This window comes from Oncorhynchus keta, unplaced genomic scaffold, assembly GCF_023373465.1.
Source record: "Oncorhynchus keta strain PuntledgeMale-10-30-2019 unplaced genomic scaffold, Oket_V2 Un_contig_3938_pilon_pilon, whole genome shotgun sequence".
Classification (NCBI taxonomy): domain Eukaryota; kingdom Metazoa; phylum Chordata; class Actinopteri; order Salmoniformes; family Salmonidae; genus Oncorhynchus; species Oncorhynchus keta.
In genome coordinates this window covers 5,000-20,841 of record NW_026287515.1, presented here as the reverse complement: position 1 = coordinate 20,841, position 15,842 = coordinate 5,000, and the positions used below count along the sequence as shown (strand labels likewise).

The following is a 15,842-nucleotide window of genomic DNA, read 5'->3' as shown; positions in this document are numbered from 1 at the left end:
GGTAGGGTCAGTCAGTACCTTGTTGGTCATGCTGGGTAGGGTCAGTCAGTACCTTGTGCGTCATGCTCGGTAGGGGCTGCAGGTTGCGTTTCACTAGAGACTCCAGGATGGTGGTTTGGAGAACACCGTAGTCATGTTCAGGGATGGACACGCCAGGGAACAGGTCAGACATGATGCCACTAGAGCAGCGAACACACAGACACAGAACCGTCATACACAGAAACACACACACGTCATACACACACAGAGCCGTCATACGGACAAACACACGTCAGTAAGGCATGATGAGGCATGATAAGGCATGATGAGGCATGATGAGGCATGATGAGGCATGATGAGGCATGAGGCATGATGAGGCATGATGAGGCATGATGAGGCATGATGAGGCATGATGAGGCATGATAACTTGTAAGAGTGGAACGTTCTTTTCTTCTCCATAGTGGTGTAACATTGTGCGTCAGCTGGGTAGGGACACCATTGGTGTGTCATTGTGGTAGGGTCAGTGTGTGTTGTGTGTCATGCTGGGTAGGGTCAGTCAGTACCTTGTGTGTCATGCTGTGGTAGGGTGTGTGTGTGTGTGTGTGTGTCATGCTGTGGTAGGGTCAGTCAGTGTGTGTGTGTCATGCTGGGTGGGTCAGTGTGTGTGTGTGTGTGTGTGTGGGTGTGTGTTGTGTTCTCTCACTGGGCGGGTCAGCATCAGTCTGTGAGGAACTTGGGCAGATTGGAGTCAGTCAGAGCCCTGATCAGAACCACGTCTTCACTCAGGTGGGGGTTCTCTCTCTTCAGAGAGCTGTCGGGGGTCACACGCATACAATACATTCTCTATAAATGTGGGGGTCCCTCTCTCTTCAGAGAGTCAAAATCTCATATTTTTTCAATTAATTTTCAATACAATGAAAGGATAAGCTATTTACAGTATTTCAAATGTATTTAACTTTAAATCACTTCCTGAATTGACTGACTTCAATTTGGATTCGTCTAAAGGTCACTGAACTGAATACATCACCGTGAGGGTCACTGAACTGAATACATCACTGGGTCGTCTAAAGGTCGTGGAACTGAATAAATCACTGGGTCGTCTAAAGGTCGTGGAACTGAATACATCACTGGGTCGTCTAAAGATCGTGGAACTGAATACATCACTGGGTCGTCTAAAGGTCGTGGAACTGAATACATCACTGGGTCGTCTAAAGGTCGTGGAACTGAATACATCACTGGGTCGTCTAAAGATCGTGGAACTGAATAAATCACTGGGTCGTCTAAAGGTCGTGGAACTGAATACATCACTGGGTCGTCTAAAGATCGTGGAACTGAATACATCACTGGGTCGTCTAAAGGTCGTGGAACTGAATACATCACTGGGTCGTCTAAAGGTCGTGGAACTGAATGCATCACCAGGTCGTCTAAAGGTCGTGGAACTGAATACATCACTGGGTCGTCTAAAGGTCGTGGAACTGAATGCATCACCAGGTCGTCTAAAGGTCGTGGAACTGAATGCATCACCAGGTCGTCTAAAGGTCACTGAACTGAAACATCACCGGGTCGTCTAAAGGTCGTGGAACTGAATGCATCACCGGGTCATCTAAAGGTCACTGAACTGAAACATCACTTTAAACACACTCACCATTTCTCTGTTACACACAAACACACATGCAGACACACACAGCTTGGTTGGAGGTTGTTAGGTAGAAGTGAATTCCTCTCCTCTCTCTTTACTCTGCCTGTCATCCTCCCTCCCTCCCTCCTTCCCCAGAGCTCGGCTAATCAAGGTGGATGATGATTCCCCAGTGACTGTTCACCAACCCATGCATTAATAATGTGTGGTGCTGTAACACACACACCCACAGGGTGATAATGGCAGGCCCATTACATTGGATTTATAGCGGTAGTAAAAAGTGAATGAGACAGACAGAAGAGGGTGGCTCTAAAGGCAGTCAGAGGGCTTGTTATTCACACACCTGTAAAATGAACAGCTCACCCCGTGACAAGACAATAGCTGTGTGAGTCAATCTGGGATGAAGCTTGATGGATGGGACAGACAGGGGACATTACTACCACATCTAGACCAGGAGTGTGATGGATGGGACAGACAGGGGACATTACTACCACATCTAGACCAGGAGTGTGATGGATGGGACAGACAGGGGACATTACTACCACATCTAGACCAGGAGTGTGATGGATGGGACAGACAGGGGACATTACCACCACATCTAGACCAGGAGCATGATGGATGGGACAGACAGGGGACATTACTACCACATCTAGATGGGACAGACAGGGGACATTACCACCACATCTAGACCAGGAGCATGATGGATGGGACAGACAGGGGACATCACTATCACATCTAGACCAGGAGCGTGATGGATGGGACAGACAGGGGACATTACTACCACATCTAGACCAGGAGCATGATGGATGGGACAGACAGGGGACATTACCACCACATCTAGACCAGGAGCATGATGGATGGGACAGACAGGGGACATTACTACCACATCTAGACCAGGAGTGTGATGGATGGGACAGACAGGGGACATTACTACCACATCTAGACCAGGAGTGTGATGGATGGGACAGACAGGGGACATCACTATCACATCTAGACCAGGAGCGTGATGGGTGGGACATTACTACCACATCTAGACCAGGAGTGTGATGGATGGGACAGACAGGGGACATTACCACCACATCTAGACCAGGTGTGTGATGGATGGGACAGACAGGGGACATCACTACCACATCTAGACCAGGAGTGTGATGGATGGGACAGACAGGGGACATTACCACCACATCTAGACCAGGAGTGTGATGGATGGGACAGACAGGGGACATTACTACCACATCTAGACCAGGAGCGTGATGGATGGGACAGACAGGGGACATTACTACCACATCTAGACCAGGAGCATGATGGATGGGACAGACAGGGGACATTACCACCACATCTAGACCAGGAGCATGATGGATGGGACAGACATGGGACATTACTACCACATCTAGACCAGGAGTGTGATGGATGGGACAGACAGGGACATTACTACCACATCTAGACCAGGAGTGTGATGGATGGGACAGACAGGGGACATTACTACCACATCTAGACCAGGAGTGTGATGGATGGGACAGACAGGGGACATTACTACCACATCTAGACCAGGAGCGTGATGGATGGGACAGACAGGGGACATTACTACCACATCTAGACCAGGAGCATGATGGATGGGACAGACAGGGGACATTACTACCACATCTAGACCAGGAGCGTGATGGATGGGACAGACAGGGGACATTACTACCACATCTAGACCAGGAGCGTGATGGATGGGACAGACAGGGGACATTACTACCACATCTAGACCAGGAGTGTGATGGATGGGACAGACAGGGGACATTACTACCACATCTAGACCAGGAGTGTGATGGATGGGACAGACAGGGACATTACTACCACATCTAGACCAGGAGTGTGATGGATGGGACAGACAGGGACATTACTACCACATCTAGACCAGGAGCGTGATGGATGGGACAGACAGGGGACATTACTACCACATCTAGACCAGGAGTGTGATGGATGGGACAGACAGGGGACATTACTACCACATCTAGACCAGGAGTGTGATGGATGGGACAGACAGGGGACATTACTACCACATCTAGACCAGGAGTGTGATGGATGGGACAGACAGGGGACATTACTACCACATCTAGACCAGGAGCATGATGGATGGGACAGACAGGGACATTACTACCACATCTAGACCAGGAGTGTGATGGATGGGACAGACAGGGGAGGGACATTACTACCACATCTAGACCAGGAGCATGATGGATGGGACAGACAGGGGACATTACCACCACATCTAGACCAGGAGCATGATGGATGGGACAGACATGGGACATTACTACCACATCTAGACCAGGAGTGTGATGGATGGGACAGACAGGGACATTACTACCACATCTAGACCAGGAGTGTGATGGATGGGACAGACAGGGGACATTACTACCACATCTAGACCAGGAGTGTGATGGATGGGACAGACAGGGGACATTACTACCACATCTAGACCAGGAGTGTGATGGATGGGACAGACAGGGGACATTACTACCACATCTAGACCAGGAGTGTGATGGATGGGACAGACAGGGGACATTACTACCACATCTAGACCAGGAGTGTGATGGATGGGACAGACAGGGGACATTACTACCACATCTAGACCAGGAGTGTGATGGATGGGACAGACAGGGGACATTACTACCACATCTAGAACAGGAGGATCTGAATGATGCCAATCATCTTTAATATGATGTTGATACAGTATCTCAGTCCTTCCTGTCAGGGAGCTGTCGTGTGATGAGGAACGGGTCAGTAGACCAGACAGGAGGTCATATGCTACTATCTTATTCTCTCTGAGTCAGCCCTGCAGAGGGGAAACAAGTCATTTCCCTTGTCTAGTCTGCTCTTCCTGTCACCATTCTGCACTGTGTCACTCAGCTTTGACAATAAGGTCTGTGTCCCAAATGGCACCTTATTCCCTATATAAAGCTGGTCAAAAGCAGTGCACTGCATAGGGATGATGGTGCCATTGGGAACGCTACCAAAGGTTTACATTTGCATAGAAGTGGCTGTAAAATGCATAAGGGTAGAGGGTTCTGGGTAGAGGGTTCTGGGTAGAGGGGGATCTGTAAACGGCACTATGAGGATACAACTGAATATCATTTCAATCTGATTTGTACATAAAGTGACCTTTACCTTGTTTTTTCATACGCCCAGAAACTGTCAGATATCGGCTGGTGGTTTTGATTGAATAGAGTTCTGTTTTTCTCTCTGTGTCCTATCTGGTCATGACGAGTTCAAAAGTACCTTGTTTTTTATTCCCAAAATCTAACAGATACCGGTTTGCAACTTTGATTGAACAGGGTGGGTACAACGTTGTGTCCTAGCCTAGGCCAGTATAGAATAGCACCCCCTGTGGGTCCTACCCTAGACCAGTATAGAATAGCACCCCCTGTGGGTCCTACCCTAGACCAGTATAGAATAGCACCCCCTGTGGGTCCTACCCTAGACCAGTATAGAATAGCACCCCCTGTGGGTCCTACCCTAGACCGGTATAGAATAGCACCCCCTGTGGGTCCTACCCTAGACCAGTATAGAATAGCACCCCCTGTGGGTCCTACCCTAGACCGGTATAGAATAGCACCCCCTGTGGGTCCTACCCTAGACCAGTATAGAATAGCACCCCCTGTGGGTCCTACCCTAGACCGGTATAGAACAGCACCCCCTGTGGGTCCTACCCTAGACCGGTATAGAATAGCACCCCCTGTGGGTCCTACCCTAGACCGGTATAGAATAGCACCCCCTGTGGGTCCTACCCTAGACCGGTATAGAATAGCACCCCCTGTGGGTCCTACCCTAGACCAGTATAGAATAGCACCCCCTGTGGGTCCTACCCTAGACCGGTATAGAACAGCACCCCCTGTGGGTCCTACCCTAGACCGGTATAGCACCCCTGTGGGTCCTACCCTAGACCAGTATAGAATAGCACCCCTGTGGGTCCTACCCTAGACCAGTATAGAACAGCACCCCCTGTGGGTCCTACCCTAGACCAGTATAGAACAGCACCCCCTGTGGGTCCTACCCTAGACCAGTATAGAACAGCACCCCCTGTGGGTCCTACCCTAGACCAGTATAGAACAGCACCCCCTGTGGGTCCTACCCTAGACCGGTATAGAACAGCACCCCCTGTGGGTCCTACCCTAGACCAGTATAGAACAGCACCCCCTGTGGGTCCTACCCTGCCATGACGAGGACAGACTTGACGGCCCTCATGCCGAAGTCGTAGTGGTCCTGTTGGGAGAGCTGCTCAGAACACAGCTTGTACATCTGGGTCATCTTACGGGCCAGAGTCTTACTGGACTCAAAACCCTCAGAGTAGAGGATCACCTAGAGGAGGAGAGAATGGAAGCATGGAGGGGGAGAAACGGAAGTCAATGATCTGGTCCCCAGCTACAAATGACCTCAGCATCGTAACACATCCCCAGCCCCCCAGTTACCTCAGCGATCAGGGCATAGTTGGGCACCATCATGGCTATGGGTCTGAACAGGGCTTTGAGGTTGTCAGGGAGCTCAGTGCGTCCAGCGTAGCCCGGGTTCATAGTGATGAAGGCAGCACATGTCATCACCAGCTTGATCTCTCTGCCCTCAAACATGAACCTGGACAGCTACAAGACAGAGACCACATGACACGGAGGACTGAACCAGGTTGTGAGCATCTACCATGTCATTTACTAAGGTAGAGTACACATCACCGTGACAACAGGAACAGAGGATTCTGTTAGTTAAACTACCTCTGTTACACTGAGGTCTGAAGAAACAGACCTGATATCCAGGCTTTAGTTTAGAGGGCTAACAACTTCAGCCGAGCGGACATCAATCTTGCCTGACTGGTGTGATGGATGGAGGTTAGAACTAGGAAGGCTGTGGGTGACCAGGTGTAGCTATACCTTGGCCATCTTCACATTGTGGATGGTGGTGAGTTGTAGGTACCAGTATATACTGTATTTGTGATATATACCAGCAATAAGGCCCGAGGAGATGTGGTTATTGGCCAATATACCACAGCTAACGGCTGTTCTTAAGCACGACGCAATGCAGAGTGCCTGGATACAGCCCTTAGCCGTGGTATATTGGTCATATACCACAAACCCAGGGTTGCCTTAATGATATTATAAACTGGTTATTAACATAATTAGAGCAGTAAAAATAAACGTTTTGTCATACTGGTGGTATACTGTCTCATATACCATGGATTTCAGCCAATCAGCATTCAGGGCTCGAACCACCCAGTTTCTAAATGTAAAGATATTGGGACAGACAGGGGAAAGGGGAGGGTATACCTTGGCCATCTTGGCATTGCGGATAGTAATGAGTTGCTGGGCGATGACAGACAGCACCTCGATGTCGATGCGGTTAAACTCATCAAAACAACACCAGGCCCCTGATTGGGCCAGACCACTGAAGAACTTCCCCATCATCTACAACACAGACAGGTGATTGGTTAAGCAGATAGCAGGAATAAAACAGGATCCTTCATTATGAAGAAGATCCACTGCTGTGGTGACACTGTCCCCTAGTGTTAGTGTCTGGGTAAAACAAAGACAATAGGAGAGAGAGAGACAGAGGGTTAGGATTAGAAGGGTAAAGGAAGAGGGGGAGAGAACAGGGTTCCCCAAACTCGGTTTGGTTCTTGCCCTAGCACTACACAGCTGATTGAAATAACCAACTCATCATCAGGCTCTGATTATTTGACTCAGCCGTGCAGTGCCGGGGCAGGACTGAGTTTGGGAAACCCTGGAATAGAAGGTTCTGTGCTGGTCAGTCTAATCAGTACCTTGTAGTCCAGTCCATCAGAACAGTTGAAGACGACACACTGGATGGACAGAGCCTTGGCCAGGTCCTTAGTGGTCTCCGTCTTCCCTGTTCCAGCTGGGCCTGCTGGAGCCCACCAAGGTCTAACTGAAGAGCCCCCATCAGACACAGGTAGCAACGATCCTAGAGACATACAACGGGTTAATGGATGGAGAGATCCTAGAGAGATCCTAGAGAGAGACAACAGGTTAATGGATGGAGAGATCCTAGAGAGAGACAACAGGTTAATGGATGGAGAGATCCTAGAGAGAGACATACAGCGGGTTAATGGATGGAGAGATCCTAGAGAGAGACATACAGCGGGTTAATGGATGGAGAGATCCTAGAGACATACAATGGGTTAATGGATGGAGAGATCCTAGAGAGAGACATACTACCGGTTCATGGATGGAGAGATCCTAGAGAGAGACAACAGGTTAATGGATGGAGAGATCATAGAGAGAGACATACAGCGGGTTAATGGATGGAGAGATCCTAGAGAGAGACATACAACAGGTTAATGGATGGAGAGATCCTAGAGAGAGACAACAGGTTAATGGATGGAGAGATCCTAGAGAGAGACATACAACAGGTTAATGGATGGAGAGATCCTAGAGAGAGACAACAGGTTAATGGATGGAGAGATCCTAGAGAGATACATACAACAGGTTAATGGATGGAGAGATCCTAGAGAGAGACATACAGCGGGTTAATGGATGGAGAGATCCTAGAGAGAGACAACAGGTTAATGGATGGAGAGATCCTAGAGAGAGACATACAACAGGTTAATGGATGGAGAGATCCTAGAGAGAGACAACAGGTTCATGGATGGAGAGATCCTAGAGAGAGACAACAGGTTAATGGATGGAGAGATCCTAGAGAGAGACAACAGGTTAATGGATGGAGAGATCCTAGAGAGACATACAACGGGTTAATGGATGGAGAGATCCTAGAGAGATCCTAAAGAGAGACATACAATGGGTTAATGGATGGAGAGATCCTTGAGAAAGACATACAACGGGTTAATGGATGGAGAGATCCTAGAGAGACACAACAGGTTAATGGATGGAGAGATCCTAGAGAGATCCTAAAGAGAGACATACAATGGGTTAATGGATGGAGAGATCCTTGAGAAAGACATACAACGGGTTAATGGATGGAGAGATCCTAGAGAGAGACAACAGGTTAATGGATGGAGAGATCCTAGAGAGAGACATACAACGGGTTAATGGATGGAGAGATCCTAGAGAGATACAACAGGTTAATGGATGGAGAGATCCTAGAGAGAGACAACAGGTTAATGGATGGAGAGATCCTAGAGAGAGACAACAGGTTAATGGGTGGAGAGATCCTAGAAAGATCCTAGAGAGATACAACAGGTTAATGGGTGGAGAGATCCTAGATCCTAGAGAGATACAACAGGTTAATGGGTGGAGAGATCCTAGAGAGATCCTAGAGAGATACAACAGGTTAATGGGTGGAGAGATCCTAGAGAGATACAACAGGTTAATGGGTGGAGAGATCCTAGAGAGATACAACAGGTTAATGGATGGAGAGATCCTAGAGAGAGACAACAGGTTAATGGATGGAGAGATCCTAGAGAGATACAACAGGTTAATGGGTGGAGAGATCCTAGAGAGATCCTAGAGAGATACAACAGGTTAATGGGTGGAGAGATCCTAGAGAGATACAATAGGTTAATGGTTAATGGAGAGATCCTAGAGAGATTAATGGGTGGAAGATCCTAGAGAGATTAATGGGGGTGGAGAGATCCTAGAGAGATACAATAGGTTAATGGGTGGAGAGATCCTAGAGAGATACATACTACCGGTTCATGGATGGAGAGATCCTAGAGAGACACAACAGGTTAATGGGTGGAGAGATCCTAGAGAGAGACAACAGGTTAATGGGTGGAGAGATCCTATAAAGATCCTAGAGAGAGACAACAGGTTAATGGGTGGAGAGATCCTATAAAGATCCTAGAGAGAGACAACAGGTTAATGGGTGGAGAGATCCTAGAGAGATACAACAGGTTAATGGATGGAGAGATCCTAGAGAGAGACAACAGGTTAATGGGTGGAGAGATCCTATAAAGATCCTAGAGAGAGACAACAGGTTAATGGATGGAGAGATCCTAGAGAGATACATACAACAGGTTAATGGATGGAGAGATCCTAGAGAGATACAACAGGTTAATGGGCGGAGAGATCCTAGAGAGATCCTAGAGAGACAATGGCTTAATGGGTGGAGAGATCCTAGAGAGACACAATAGGTTAATGGGTGGAGAGATCCTAGAGAGATACAACAGGTTAATGGATGGAGAGATCCTAGAGAGAGACAACAGGTTAATGGGTGGAGAGATCCTATAAAGATCCTAGAGAGATACAACAGGTTAATGGATGGAGAGATCCTAGAGAGATCCTAGAGAGATCCTAGAAAGATCCTAGAGAGATACAACAGGTTAATGGGTGGAGAGATCCTAGAGAGATACAACAGGTTAATGGGTGGAGAGATCCTAGAAAGATCCTAGAGAGATACAACAGGTTAATGGGTGGAAGAGATCCTAGAGAGATCCTAGAGAGATACAACAGGTTAATGGGTGGAGAGATCCTAGAGAGATCCTAGAGAGATACAACAGGTTAATGGGTGGAGAGATCCTAGAGAGATCCTAGAGAGATACAACAGGTTAATGGGTGGAGAGATCCTAGAGACAGAGATACAACAGGTTAATGGGTGGAGAGATCCTAGAGAGATACAACAGGTTAATGGGTGGAGAGATCCTAGAGAGATCCTAGAGAGATCCTAGAGAGATACAACAGGTTAATGGGTGGAGAGATCCTAGAGAGATCATACAACAGGTTAATGGGTGGAGAGATCCTAGAGAGATACAACAGGTTAATGGGTGGAGAGATCCTAGAGACATACAACAGGTTAATGGAGAGATCCTAGAGAGATCCTAGAGAGATACAACAGGTTAATGGGTGGAGAGATCCTAGAGAGATACAACAGGTTAATGGGTGGAGAGATCCTAGAGAGATACAACAGGTTAATGGGTGGAGAGATCCTAGAGAGATACAACAGGTTAATGGGTGGAGAGATCCTAGAGAGATACAGGTTAATGGGTGGAGAGATCCTAGAGACATACAACAGGATAATGGATGGAAAGATCCTACAGAGACAAAATGGGTTTGTGGGATTTCTTTCCTTCTTAATGCATTTGAGCTAATCAGTTGTGTTGTGACAAGGTAGGGGGGTATACAGAAGATGGCCCTGTTTGGTAAAAGACCAAGTCCATATTATAGCAAGAACAGCTCAAATAAGCAAAGAGAAACTACAGTCCATCATTACTTTAAGACATGAAGGTCAGTCAATCAGGAAAATTAAGAACTTTGAAAGTTGCTTCAAGTGCAGTCGCAAAAGCGATGATGAAACTGGCTCTCATGAGGACCGCCACAGGAAAGGAAGACCCAGAGTTACCTCTGCTACAGAGGACAAGTTCATTAGAGCTACCAGCCTCAGAAATTGCAGCCCAAATAGATGCTTCACATAGTTCAAGTAACAGACATCTCAACATCAACTGTTCAGGAGAGACTGCGTAAATCAGGCCTTTGTGGTTGAATTGCTGCAAAGAAAACACTACTAAAAGGACACCAATAAGAAGAAGAGTTGCTTAGGCCAAGAAACACGAGCAATGAACATTAGACTGGTGGAAATCTGTCCTTTGGTCTGATGACTCCAAATTTGAGATTTTTGGTTCCAACCATCATGTCTTTGTGAGACGCAGAGTAGGTGAACAGATGATCTCTGCATGTGTGGTTCCCACCGTGAAGCACGGAGGAAGAGGTGTGATGCTGTGGGGGTGCTTTGCTGGTGAAACTGTCTGTGATTTACTTAGAATTCAAGGCACACTTAACCAGCATTGCTACCACAGCATTCTGCAGCGATACGCCATCCCATCTGGTTTGAGCTTAGTGGGACTATCATTTGTTTTTCAACAGGACAATGACCCAACACACCTCCAGGCTGTGTAAGGGCTATTTGACCAAGAAGGAGAGTGATGAAGTGCTGCATCAGTTGACCTGACCTCCACAATCACCCGACCTCAACCCAATTGAGATGGTTTGGGATGAGTTGGACCGCAGAGTGAAGAGCAGCCAACAAGTGCTCAGCATATGTGGGAACTCCTTCAAGACTGTTGGAAAAGCATTCCAGGTGAAGCGGGTTGAGAGAATGCCAAGAGTGGGCAAAGCTGTCATCAAGGCAAAGGGTGGCTACTTTGAAGAATCTCAAATATAAAATATATTTGGATTTGTTTAACTTTGAGACACGGGGGAACATGGGCATGTTAATCAAGGCATCCTGACACATATTTCCCCACATAGTGCTTTTCTGATTTCCCCATGCAGTCTGATGAGTGAAAATGTCCCGAAGTGCAGGTGCACACACACGCACACACCAAGACAATCATGCACAGAAGGATACCATCTGCAATGTCTTAGACTGTTGCTTTGATACATTGTTTGTCACTGTCTTGTGTGTGTGTGTGTGTGTGTGTGTGTGTGTGTGTGTGTGTGTGTGTGTGTGTGTGTGTGTGTGTGTGTGTGTGTGTGTGTGTGTGTGATGTGTGTGTGTGTGTGTGTGTGTGTATTACCGTGAGTGGGGTGATGACGAGGCGAGGGCAGGCCCCCAGGTATTCATATCCATAGATGTAGGTGGACAGAGCCATCCTGGCGACACAGTTATCTAGGTCCAAGTCCCAGTAGTAACGCAGCTGCCTCTGCCACTCAAAGTTACTGCTGGAGTCAACCTACACACACACACACACACACACACACACACACACACACACACACACACACACACACACACACACACACACACACACACACACACACACACACACACACACATACAGCCTTGGTCACTAATCAAGGTTAAGGCCAAATAAACAGGACATAAACTGTTGTTTTTGATCAGACAAGTTGGATTTATGTAAAACAATATTTTTTGAATGAACTACACTTCCCATGATGCAGTGGGTGGTTTGCAGGCGTACAATACCTTCCGGGCCACGAGGTCTGTGACAATGTCCCTGGCGTGCACGTCTACGGTGATGAGAGCTGTGATGATGTTACGGTGCAGGGTGGGGAGTTGGCCTCGAACCAGGGCTGCTAGGGCATTCAGCCTCTATAGACAGACAGACAGATAGATAGAGAGACAGACAAGTAGGGAGGGAGGCAGGCAGACAGACAAGCAGACAGACAGACACGAGGAGAATCATCAAATGATAAAAAACTAAAGTATTTCTATGAAGATAAACATCTCTGTGTCAAGGTGCTGTCACCACCGTAGGCTGTTGAAAACAGTCATTGTGGACGGTCGTACATCAATGTTGACATATTCAAAGTCCTGCAGGGCCATGAAGTGGTCGTGGTCTCCCTCCAGACAGCCGTCCAGGTCTCTGCACCACATCAACTGACTGATGGTTAACACCACCTGGTGGACACAGAGGAATACTGCAGCTGGACATTAACTCATACAGACACCTGATAGTTAACACCACCTGGTGGACACAGAGAAACACTGCAGATAGACATTGACCTCTTACAGAGACACCTGATAGTAATAATAATATTTTTGGAAAAACGGAACATTTGCTATCTAACTGAGAGTCTCCTCATTGAAAACATCCGAAGTTCATCAAAGGTAAATGATTTTATTTGAATGCTTTTCTTGTTTTTGTGAAAATGTTGCCTGCTGAATGCTAGGCTTAATGCTATGCTAGCTATCAATACTCTTAAACAAATGCTTGTGTAGCTATGGTTGAAAAGCATTTTTTGAAAATCTGAGATGACAGTGTTGTTAACAAAAGGCTAAGCTTGTGAGCCAATATATTTATTTCATTTCATTTGCGATTTTCATGAATAGTTAACGTTGCGTTATGGTAATGAGCTTGAGGCTATAATTACGCTCCCGGATACGGGATTGCTCGTCGCAACAGGTTAACCTCTTACAGACACCTGATGGTTAACACTACCTGGTGGACACAGAGGAACTCTGCAGCTGGACATTAACCTACTACAGACACCTGATGGTTAACACCACCTGGTGGACACAGAGGAACTCTGCAGCTGGACATTAACCTACTACAGACACCTGATGGTTAACACCACCTGGTGGACACAGAGGAACTTTGCAGCTGGGCATTAACCTCTTACAGACACCTGATGGTTAACACTACCTGGTGGACACAGAGGAATACTGCAGCTGGACATTAACCTACTACAGACACCTGATGGTTAACACCACCTGGTGGACACAGAGGAACTCTGCAGCTGGACATTAACTCATACAGACACCTGATGGTTAACACCACCTGGTGGACACAGAGGAACTCTGCAGCTGGACATTAACTCATACAGACACCTGATGGTTAACACCACCTGGTGGACACAGAGGAACACTGCAGATAGACATAAACTCATACAGACACCTGATGGTTAACACCACCTGGTGGACACAGAGGAATACTGCAGCTGGACATTAACCTACTACAGACACCTGATGGTTAACACCACCTGGTGGACACAGAGAAACACTGCAGCTTGACATTAACCTCTTACAGACACCTGATGGTTAATTAACAACACCTGGTGGACACAGAGAACACTGCAGCTGGACATTAACCTCTTACAGACACCTGATGGTTAATTAACAACATCTGGTGGACACAGAGGAACACTGCAGATGGACATTAACCTCTACAGACACCTGATGGTTAATTAACACCACCTGGTGGACAGAGGAACACTGCAGATGGACATTAACCTCTTACAGACACCTGATGGTTAATTAACACCACCTGGTGGACACAGAGGAACACTGCAGCTGGACATTAACCTCTTACAGACACCTGATGGTTAATTAACACCACCTGGTGGACACAGAGGAACTCTGCAGCTGGACATTAACCTACTACAGACACCTGATGGTTAACACCACCTGGTGGACACAGAGGAACTCTGCAGCTGGACATTAACTCATACAGACACCTGATGGTTAACACCACCTGGTGGACACAGAGGAACTCTGCAGCTGGACATGAACTCATACAGACACCTGATGGTTAACACCACCTGGTGGACACAGAGAAACACTGCAGATGGACATTAACTCATACAGACACCTGATGGTTAACACCACCTGGTGGACACAGAGGAACACTGCAGCTGGACATTAACCTCTTAACAGACAACAGGTTTACAACACATGAGAATCATAAAATAGGAATTCATTCATTTCTTCAGAGGCTACTCTCGTTGTTTGCTCTGGTAGTCAGCGATTGTGTTGTCTGTGTAGTGTGTGGTGTGTGTGTGTGTGTGTGTGTGTGTGTGTGTGTGTGTGTGTGTGTGTGTGTGTGTGTGTGTACCTGTGAGGGGTGTCCAGCCACCACCCACTCCTCTCGTTCTTTACTCTGGTAGTCAGCGATGGAGGCCTTGCTGAGGCGGCGGAGGGAAGAGAACATGGCCTCCTCTACTTTACCCAGCCAGTCCTCTACGTTACCACGCGCCTTCAGACCTTTAGCCAGGCCCACCTACACACACAGAATGAACACACACAGAATGAACACACACAAATACACACCAAATATTGTATTCGAAGTCAAGGATAACATTTTAATCTCCTCTCCTTCAGGTGAGACCATGACCAGTATATTACCTACCTTCTATCCTCCAGGTGAGACCATGACCAGTATATTACCTACCTTCTCTCCTTCAGGTGAGACCATGACCAGTATATTACCTACCTTCTCTCCTTCAGGTGAGACCATGACCAGTATATTACCTACCTTCTCTCCTTCAGGTGAGACCATGACCAGTATATTACCTACCTTCTCTCCTTCAGGTGAGACCATGACCAGTATATTACCTACCTTCTCTCCTTCAGGTGAGACCATGACCAGTATATTACCTACCTTCTCTCCTTCAGGTGAGACCATGACCAGTATATTACCTACCTTCTCTCTCTCAGGTGAGACCATGACCAGTATATTACCTACCTTCTCTCCTTCAGGTGAGACCATGACCAGTATATTACCTACCTTCTCTCCTTCAGGTGAGACCATGACCAGTATATTACCTACCTCCTCTCCTTCAGGTGAGACCATGACCAGTATATTACCTACCTTCTCTCCTTCAGGTGAGACCATGACCAGTATATTACCTACCTTCTCTCCTTCAGGTGAGACCATGACCAGTATATTACCTACCTTCTCTCCTTCAGGTGAGACCATGACCAGTATATTACCTACCTTCTCTCTCTCAGGTGAGACCATGACCAGTATATTACCTACCTTCTCTCCTTCAGGTGAGACCATGACCAGTATATTACCTACCTTCTCTCCTTCAGGTGAGACCATGAC

General features: G+C 47.2%; 1 protein-coding gene across 1 annotated transcript in view; it reads right to left on the bottom strand.

Moving 5' to 3' along the window:
- The window catches only part of LOC118382360 (dynein axonemal heavy chain 6-like), a gene marked incomplete at both ends in the record, with an annotated part of 135,383 nt that extends 120,369 nt beyond the window's left edge, over positions 1-15,014 (bottom strand). The window contains 11 exon segments of the mRNA XM_052508912.1: positions 53-179; positions 683-790; positions 5,808-5,956; positions 6,067-6,234; positions 6,910-7,047; positions 7,404-7,513; positions 7,516-7,564; positions 12,072-12,227; positions 12,482-12,607; positions 12,806-12,916; positions 14,850-15,014. Coding sequence (XP_052364872.1) covers positions 53-179; positions 683-790; positions 5,808-5,956; positions 6,067-6,234; positions 6,910-7,047; positions 7,404-7,513; positions 7,516-7,564; positions 12,072-12,227; positions 12,482-12,607; positions 12,806-12,916; positions 14,850-15,014 — 1,407 coding nt within the window.
- Between the last annotated feature and the right edge of the window lie 828 nt (positions 15,015-15,842).